At 37.8% G+C, this 10,424-nt stretch overlaps 1 protein-coding gene across 1 annotated transcript; it reads right to left on the bottom strand.

Moving 5' to 3' along the window:
* Positions 1-1,801: 1,801 nt before the first annotated feature.
* On the bottom strand, positions 1,802-10,109 carry LOC111911050 (uncharacterized). The gene is made up of 5 exons (XM_052765795.1): positions 10,054-10,109; positions 9,462-9,695; positions 9,189-9,243; positions 8,974-9,141; positions 1,802-2,080 (listed from the first exon to the last, which is right to left on the bottom strand). Exons 1-5 carry the CDS (start codon positions 10,107-10,109, stop codon positions 1,802-1,804), a joined length of 792 nt encoding a protein of 263 aa, XP_052621755.1.
* Positions 10,110-10,424: the final 315 nt, after the last annotated feature.

Raw genomic sequence — 10,424 nt, forward strand, 5'->3', positions numbered from 1 at the left:
GCTAAACTAATTTGGTTGTGACCCATTAAGGCCCAAAATATTATGTTTCATGTATATGGGTCCATTTAGGGCCATTTAGAGAGTTCTAGATTCAAGATGGATAATTTGGAAGTTTATTAGTCCATTAGGCCCAATATGGAAATCCTAGTTCAAAGTGAACTCAAATTGGAATTTCAAAGGTTTCCAATTCTTTGTTGACCATTTGTAGGGCTAGAATGAAGTATTTGATGAAGTTTTGTTGTTATAGAATAAGCCTCATGCATGCTTTCATGTTATTGATTCATAGTTGTTATAAGTGTTGTAGTTACAAGGCACCAAAATTTCTAGTTGTGACATCATCCCCCCGTAAGTGGGAATTTCGTCCCGAAATTCTTTTGAAAGCTAAATTTGAGAATGCGAGAATAGATGAGGGTACTTCTGCTTCATTTGATCTTCGCGTTCCCATGTGAATTCTGGTCCGCGTCTTGCGTTCCATCGAAATTTCACAATTGGAATGCGGCTCTGCTTGGTATGCTTTACCTCTCGGTCCATGATTTCAACCGGCTCTTCAATGAACATAAGGTTCTCATTGATTTTGATTTCCTCTAATGGAATGACGAGAGTCTCGTCGGATAAGCACTTCTTCAAGTTGGAGACGTAGAACACAGGGTGTACACTACTAAGCTCGGCGGGTAGTTGCAATCTATAAGCCACTGGACCAATCCGGGCAAGAATCTCGAAGGGTCCAATGTATCGAGGGTTCAGTTTGCCCTGCTTCCCAAAACGAATCACTGCTTTCCAAGGAGAGACTTTTAGTAACACCCTATCTCTGACTTCGAATTCCAAGGGCTTTCGTCGTTTATCGGCGTAACTCTTCTGTCTGTCTCGTGACGATTGCAGCCGTGCTCTGATCTGAATTATCTTCTTGGTCGTCTCGCGTATGATTTCCGGTCCCATTAAGGCGTTGTTTGGCGTTTTCCCTCTCGCTAGCTGGGTGTCTCCTACCTCATCCCAGCACAACGGTGATCTACATTTACGCCCGTATAATGCTTCGAAAGGAGAAACTTTGATACTCGAGTGATAACTGTTGTTCTATGAGAACTTGATCAAAGGCAATTGGGTATCCCACGATTTTCCAAAGTCTATTATGCACGCGGAAAGCATATCTTCTAGCGTTTGGATGGTTCGCTCGCTTTGGCCATCCGTCTGTGGGTGGTAGGCAGTACTCATGTCGAGTTGTGTTCCCATAGCTTTCTGAAGCGACTGCCAAAAGCGTGAAGTAAATCTACTATCTCTATCTGAGATGATAGATACTGATACTCCGTGGAGTCTCACGATTTCCTTGATGTAGATTCTTGTCAGGCGCTCCATCTTGTATGATTCTTTTATTGGCAGGAAATGGGCGGATTTCGTTAGTCTATCAACTATTACCCAGATCGTGTCCAAACCGTTCGTTGAATTGGGTAGTTTGGTCACAAAATCCATGGTAATCCTTTCCCATTTCCACTCGGGAATTACTGGCTGCTGTAGTAATCCAGAGGGCTTCTGATATTCCACTTTTACTTTAGCACAAGTGAGGCACTTGCTCACATAAGTGGCAATCTCTGCCTTCATATTTGGCCACCAATAAATTTGCTTAACATCCAAGTACATTTTGTCTGAACCCGGATGGATGGAGTATCGCGTCTTGTGAGCCTCGTTCATGACTACCTCTCTGAATCCCCCAAGTTTAGGGACCCATATGCGGTTCATGAAGTAGTATGCTCCATCTTCCTTCACCTCCAAAGGTCGATACCCCAGGGGGGTGTAGGACCAGTAGGGCCTACCCACGAAGCGGGCACCCTAATCGTATAAGGGGGTTGATGACTTCGGACTCTGCGTCCGAATCACCATCTTCATCTTCGTTGGGTTCTTCCTCGAGATCTCCTTCGGCTTCCTCCTCCTCCAGATCCATCACTGGCTCGGCAGGTCCGCCTTCGGCTTCCGCCTCAGGTTCTTCCTCGGATTCCTCCTCGGGGTCTTCCTCGGGTTTCTCTTCAGACTCCTCCTCGGGGTCCTCTTCAGGTTCTTCCTCTGATTCTTCCAGCCATTCGTTATTCCCCTGATTAGGGAAATAAGGATCTCCAGGGTGATGGAAACCAGCCATGCTGTGTGCGAGGGTGTATAAACATGCTAATATCATTCCTAAGATGTATGGATTGAGTCGCTGTTCTCTTTTTGGTGCTAAAGGGGTATGCTTTTAGGTTTTTTTCTACCATCGCGATTTCCTCGGGACAGGTGATAGTTGCACCTTGGAGGAAATGTAGTTGATCAGGCTACATCCTCTCCTTGATATAACCGTGAACAGTCCCGGCTTACCCGAGATGATAGCATTATCTTGTTTGGTTTGGTAGTATATTCTGTTTCCTAATTCACATAGGCAAAGATGTTTTATAGTAGTGTTCTTATTTGTTTTGTTTTGTTTAGAGTTGGGTTAGTCCCTTTTTGGTTTATAGTTGCATATCAATGTGTGGTTATATATGTTAGTTCACTATAAACCTGGCTCTGATACCAACATGTCACACCCCCGAACCAGACGACGGAAACGTCCGAGGGCTCGCGTGACTTTAATTGAATATCATCACAATGAATATACATGAATCATAACATAAACGTCACCATGCATCAATATATTACAACTGGAATTGTTCACATCAAGTACATTGTTTTAACACTACACATTCATAACCTAAATAGTTTGAGTACATTTAACAACCTAACATCTAACATTACTTCTTAAAACTCTTCCGCTTACCTGTTACCTGAGAATACAAGCTATTTTGGAAAAACGTCAACATATGAAATGTTGGTGAGTTCATAAGCAATTTTGTGATAAAATGATTTGTGTATTTTGTAAAACCCAGAAAATCTGATATTTTCTGAAAAGACTTTTGTTTATCAAAGTGTGAAGATCCATAAGTTGATGCATGAATGATTTTAAATATATATATATATATATATATATATATATATATATATATATATATATATATATATATATATATATATGAAGGATATTTTGTAATATAGTTATAAAGTTTCGATATATATATATATATATATATATATATATATATATATATATATATATGAAGGATATTTTGTAATATAGTTATAAAGTTTCGAACGAGTAGTATTGAATTCCCCGGAAAACCCGATGTTTTCTAATGTTGAAATGTATTCGTGATTATTGATTTTTGTATTCTCTTAACGAATGAATATTGATTAATCCATATTATATATCGTCCTAACTTTTTTCTACTTTGATTTCTCGTAAGCCTTAACAAACAAAGAGAAGGGGAGTATTATGTCCCACTACTATCATAAGTACCTTAGGCTGTCGTGGATGCGAAAGACACGATGGTCCAACTCGCACTTGATTACTGTGATCTTACTAGCTTTTCTAACGGGATACTTTGGCCCACTAGCACATAAAAGCTATTGAAAGTCCTTTTATAAAATACTGGGTCATTGAAGGCCCAATAACATATAAACGTTATCCCTTTGGGCCCAAAGATCATGCTGGTGGGCTTGCAAGGCCCAACAAGCATGATTTGAAACTCATAAGCCCAAAGTTTGTAGATTTACTCATTGTAGTCATCACGTATCTATTGAAGTGTTTTAAATTTGATGCTTGTTGTGTTGTATTGATTTGAGACCAAATCAATTTGTTTATAACGATATTTAGTATTGAAGGTGTATTCGTTTTCCGTTTTATCGCTAGTCGGGTATCTTGTATTTTGTCTTAATGAATTAATTTATTTAAAAGTATGATTTTTACCTTTTCACTACCTTTCTTTTATAAAAATAACACTTTTAGTCCTTTATATAAAAGAATTTCATTTTTCGTCCTTAAAACATTTTTCTTGACACTTTTGTATCATAAACTTGTTGAAAAGACATTTTAACCCAAAATTTATTTTGTAAACAGCTTTAGCCCTTCCAAAATGGAGTTTCTCAGTTAGAACTCCATTTTTTGCAAGTTTTACAGTTTTGGCCCAAGATATAAAAAGTTTACATTTTTGATCCTTTTTGAAATTGAAAAGCATTTTTGACCTTTGAAATAGTTTTATTTCACTTCTTATCCCCTGTTTTGCAAAATGTTACAATTCAGCCCCTTGAAACTTCAAAATTTCGCAATTATGGGCTTATTGGGCCGAAAAGCCCAAATTTAGCCCAATAAGCTAAATGTTTGCATTTCAAGTCCTTTGAAAATTCCAATATTCAGAAAATTGATTATAGAAACTGTTTTGACTCTTTTGACCTTCAAGAAACCGTGAATTTACAGTTTTTAACCCAAGTTTTGTATTTTTGACAATTTAAGTCCTAAAATGGGTTTTATGTTAGAATATGTTCCTCATAACCTTATAAGCTATTTTTCTTGACTAGATTAGTGTAAAATAACTTAGATTATGTTTGTTTCCTTTCTCATATCATAGATCTCGAGTTAATTTGGTTGCATTTTCATCACAAAAACACATAAAATCACACACATACATGCATAAAATCACACATAGCATACATATACACATAGATCTACACATTTTCTTGTCTTCTCCCCCATAAAACATATGAAAACCAAAAAATAGGGGTATGAAGCTCACCTTGAGTTGTAGTTTCGGTTTTGAAGAAGACTAGAAGAAAAAATTTCGATCCTAGCAAGTCTTCTTGGAGGATCTCGAACTTAGATGCTTCTAAGGTGCAAGATCACAAGATTGAATGGATTTAGAAGAGATTTTTGGATGAAATGAAGTAGCTAGATCATGGATTTAACATCAACTTACCTTAGATGATGTGTTTGTGGGAAAAATCTCCTTGAAAGCTTCCTAGATCTCGAAAATTTAGAGAGGAGTGGGGAGAGTTTATTTTGAGAGAGTTTGAGTGAAGTGTGTGTGCGTGTGTGTTTGGGTTCGGCCGAGAGGAAGAAAGAGAGAAGAAGAAAGAGAGAAGAAGAGAGATAAGAAGGTTGATGAGATAGGTGCATGGAAGTATGAGAGTATGCATGGAAGTCCACTAGATAAAAATGAGTTGGCACACACAAAGTCAACTCTTTCTTTCTTTGTGGGCTTGGGCCAAGGTTGGAGAGGGAAAAGAGAAGATTTGGGCTTTTGAGGCTTAGCCCATGTTATGACTCGCTTAGATGATGTTTGGGCCCAAATAAATCAAAGTGTAATTTTTATGACCTAATAGGGCTAAATTAATTTGGTTGTGACCCATTAAGGCCCAAAATATTATGTTTCATGTATATGGGTCCATTTAGGGCCCATTAGAGAGTTCTAGATTCAAGATGGATAATTTGGAAGTTTATTAGTCCATTAGGCCCAATAAGGAAATCCTTGTTTAAAGTGAACTCAAATTGGAATTTCAAAGGTTTCCAATTCTTTGTTGACCATTTGTAGGGCTAGAATGAAGTATTTGATGAAGTTTTGTGGTTATAGAATAAGCATCATGCATGCTTTCATGTTATTGATTCATAGTTGTTATAAGTGTTGTAGTTACAAGGCACCAAAATTTCTAGTTGTGACAAAATCAATCGGAGATTTTCTTGTTAACGTCATTCTCAAGCCTTTTGATGCTAAGGGAAAACCTAGCTTCGTCTTTTGTACTTAGTTTTACTTCCGTCCCAACTGTGTCTGTGATCTGGAGGATCCTATTTTATGTTGATCAATTGAATCAATCTAAGTATCTATGCACAGGATTAATTAGGTTGGCCCATACTTATGATCTCCAAATGTGTGGGTCTTCTCTTTTCCTACTCAAAGTAAAAATAAATAAATCACATCTTATTTTGATATTGAAACAAAACAATGGTTCTTCGAAAGAGAAATTTTTTTTTGTGAAATGTGAATCCATCCACAACGGTGATCTCCTATCGAGAAATTAGGATAGAATTTTTATTTTATTTGGTTGAGGATTCGAGATTCACACTACCTTGTTTTATGCACCTTTTAAGTTCAAGGATCACATCCTTGCTGCTAAAGATACCGAGGAGAAGATTGGGAGTTCCTTTCCTTTGACTGAGACTGAAAGATCCTTCAGATTTAAACAACTTAGCTTTCAAGAGAGTACATCTGCTACTGCCCCCATGTTGACAGGTAAAGATCCTTTGTAAGTCTATTTTTTATTTTTCATGGAGGATCCTGAACTTATTGAGTTCCTTTGTTACATTTAGGATCTAAGGCTACACACTTTAGTGCTTGGTTCACCTTTGTTGATCTCGACTTCGCCATGTCTGGTGGCCAACTTGTGGTCAAGAAGGAGAAGACATCATCTTCTCTTCCTCCGAAGAGAACCTCGATAGATCTGACCATCAAGCCTCCAGGATCCCAAAAGAGGAAGTTGGACGAGACCTTGGATTTGGAGATCCTTGGGGTGGAAGAGGAGTTAAGGAAGTCGATCTCTTTCTTGTAAACTATAAGGATCTTTGAGATTTTTTCTATTTGATTTCAATTCACTTACCATGGTCCTTTATAGGTTGCTAATCATCTTTCTTGATCCATCGAAGATCTAAACGTTAAGCTTGACCGGGTGGAGCATGCCTTGAAGGAGCAAGAATGGATCAACAAGGAGCTTCTAAAGAAGGTGGAGAGACTAAGGAGAAAGTTGAGAAATAGGAGGAGCATGTGCTGGAGATCCAGGATGTGATTGTGGAGGTTAAGATCAATGTTGTTGAGGCTACCTAAGAGGCAAAGATCAAGCTAACGGTGTTGGCACCAGGATCCTTACTATATCTAGGATCCTCAAATATTCAGGATCCTCAACAACATCAGGATCCTGGCTAATTACTGTTATTATTTTTATTATTATTAATATTTATAACGGTCATATTTGTCTATAACTAACACGTGTGTAGAAGTAGTCAAGGGAAGACTAATTCTCAATGAAGAATTACCTCAACAATGATGGGTTATGAGCATAACATCATTCTTATGGTGTTTATGCAACCCTAATTGCTTTGATCTAGGTTTTTCTAATTGATGATACAACATTGAATACCAAAGCAATAAGCCCTAATTGACCAGCATACAAATCTGGAAAAACACATATGATTAGGGTTAGAAAGTTTACCTTGATTGTTATATAGCAATAACAATCACAATCCTTCTTGATCTTGACTTCTGAAAGCCTAGTGCCTCAAATGTTGCACCTCTAATGGAATCGCAAACACTCAATGCAACAAGATGACTTGGAGAGAGAAGGATTTCGGCTAGGGTTTCTCATAGAACTCATGGGGGCTGAAAATCCTATATAAAGGGTTCCTTATATAGTTGTGTAGGCTGCTAGGGTTTCTGAAGGAAACCCTAATTCCTGCTTAAGGCCTAAGCAGCCCATGGATTCCTTCCTTAGAGCCCTTGGACGAAATCTTATGGGCTTCCCCATAAATTTCGTCCACTCCACTCTATGGAGTCCATCAGCCCAACTAGCAACTAACGTTTAATTGCAATATCAGTCCCCTTTACTTAATCAGTCTCTTTTGATCACCAAATTAATACCAAATTAATTTCTGATCAATACTAATTAAATAATATGATTTCCAAATAATATATTAAACTTGTAATATATTAGTAAAACCATTTTCGAGTACCAATTTATTATTCATATAATAAGTTCTACTCTCTCTCCTCTTAACATCCTATCAAGTTGCATGAGTGAAGGCAACCCAAAAGGACCATGCTCATAATCGGGTCAAGTACATACCAAAATAGTTATGGGCTTAGACACCTAATCAAACAGTCTCCCACTTGGATAAGTCTAATAACTTTTGCAAATACGACTTCAGAACCTAATCAGCAATCGTAGCTTTTAAAATCCGCTGTCAACTCTGATCTTATCAATAACGCGTCTTCAGATAAGAGATCATATATTCCTCCATTCTGGATATCATATGAGCTGAGGCATGGATTTTAATCATACTCTCTGTTTGGAGGTATTCCATACTAAGTTGGATCTAGGATCTTGAATTTGGTTTAGGTTGAATGCTTTGAATTTGGATACTAAATTTTTGAAGATATGGAGATATAGTGCTAATATTTCTCCTTTTACTGCATATGATCCATTACAATGGTTAGTAAATAATAAATAATTGACGAATATCTAAAGATCCTTGGCTAACTGCAATCCCATGATTAGTGCCTCGTATTCCGCCATATTGTTAATTACATTGAACTCACAACTGATTACTTAGGGTAGGATTCCCCCCTCTGGCGATTTTAGTATGATTCGTAGGCCAATTCCTCTTTGGTTTGATGCTCCATCTGTGAATAGTGTCCGTCTTCCCATGTTTTCTTCTTCTAGAAGTTGTTTGGCTTAAATTTCTACTTCATTTTGCAGATCATCACTAAAGTAAGCCACAAAATCTGCCAATGCTTGAGAATTTATAGCAGATCTTGGCTCATACTTTATGTCATATGTGCTTAGTTTTAGGACCACTTTTCCATCCTTCCTAACATTTAAATCTTTTTCATAACATTCTTAATGGGATAAATAGTTCTTACATTTATAGGATGTGTTTCAAAATAGTGTCTTAATTTAGTAGAAGTAGGTACTAATGCAAGTATAAGTTTTTCAAGGTGGGAGTATCTGGTATCAGGATCCAAGAGACTTTTACTTACATAGTAGATGGGATGTTGGTCCCCGTTAAGATCCTTAGCTAAGACTGTACTCATCGCATTTGAGGGTACTGAAAGGTAGAGAAGAAGTGGTTCCCCATCTAATGGTTTTACCAATAGGGTGCTAAACTTAAATATTTTTTAAGTTCCTGGAAAGCATCTTAATGTTCCTTGGTCCACTCAAACCTTTTGTTCTTCTTCAAGATGTCATAGAAAGGCTTTCATATTTTTGAGGATCTTGAGATGAACCTGTTTAGGGCCGCCAATCTTTCTATAGTCTTTGAATACCTTTTATCGAGGATGATGCTATTATATTGAGGATGGCCTTGATTTGCTCCAGGCTCACTTCGATTCCTCTTTTGGTCACCATGTATCCAAGGAATTTTCCTGATATCATTCCAAAGTCACACTTGGAGGGATTCAACTTCATGTTATATTCCTCCAGTATGTCGAAGGCTTCTTCAAGATCCTTGAGATGATCTTCATCTTTATTTGAATTGACCACCATGTCATCCTGTTTTGTACCATGGGCACATTAGCTGGCCACCTTTGGAATTTCACCTCCCTGATCATTCCTGTTTTAAGAAGTTTTTCCACTTCTTCTTGTATATCATACCTGAAATATCCACAAAAAAGCAATAGTCAGTAATCCTAGGAAAGTCTTCTTCTTCTCCTTCATCTTCAAGGGCATTAACCCTATGATCAGGTTTGGAATATGGTTTTGACTTACATGATCTTTGAGCCGAGGATTCGGCCTTCTTATTGGGGTGGTCGTATTAAATTGGTGGGTTGATCATCTTTTGAATCGCTTTATCTTCTTCGAGCCTTATGAACCTTAGTGCTCTACTCCTAACTTCGTCCATCCGTTTGCATGGAGTCGTTACGAGGTCTTCGTAGAAAGGAGATTCCTTCTTTAATCCCATTTTAAAGGCTTCAACTGCAGTCGCCATATCAACGTTGGGGATACTCAGAGCTTCCCTACCAAACATGTTCACAAAACTCCTAAGGGATTCCTTTGGATCTTGAACCACTCGATAAAGATCACTAGTGATCTTTTCGAATGTGTTGCTAAAAGAAAATTGATTGTTAAATAAATTAACTAACTGAACAAACGAAGTAATAGACTAAGGAGTAACATTAAGAAGCTATTTTAAAGTTGATTCTGTGAGGGTTGAACCAAAACCCTTGCACATAGAACGCTTCCTTTAGGTGTGCGGGAATAGGGACTATCTCTATTCGTTCCCTGTACTGTTCCACGTGCTCCTCAAGATCTATATTCCCATCATAAGGCTTTATGCTTGGGGTTTGGAAGCGCTTTGGGACTTTGGTATCAGCTATTTCTGGAATGAATCTTGAGATATTGTGGCTTGTGGGGGATACTTCTGGTCTAGCTTGTACCACTCCGAGCACGCTCGAGATCATTCACCTTAATTGCTGAAGTTCCTTAGCCATGATCGGGCTTAAACCTGTGTCAAGGTCCATAGAGCCCGTATTAAAATCATTATTATTTACGAAGTTACCAGGATCCTTGATATTAGGCGTACGGAAGGTTTCATTAGGATCCTGGGTCACATGAACTTGCTCGTCAAGAATTGTATCCCGGACAGGAGCGGATGTTGGTACTGAAGATCCTATCTCCCGACGATTTCCAGAGGATCCCGCACTGTGACATCCTCAAATTCACTTTTATTTTAAAATTTTTATTTATGCTTATTTGAAAATCAGAGTATTCATTTTTAAAGAATAATATGACGGAATTAGTTCCTAGAAAAATATGATAAACATATTATCAAAGTA

Source organism: Lactuca sativa, chromosome 7 (genome assembly GCF_002870075.4).
Source record: "Lactuca sativa cultivar Salinas chromosome 7, Lsat_Salinas_v11, whole genome shotgun sequence".
Taxonomy (NCBI): Eukaryota; Viridiplantae; Streptophyta; class Magnoliopsida; order Asterales; family Asteraceae; genus Lactuca; species Lactuca sativa.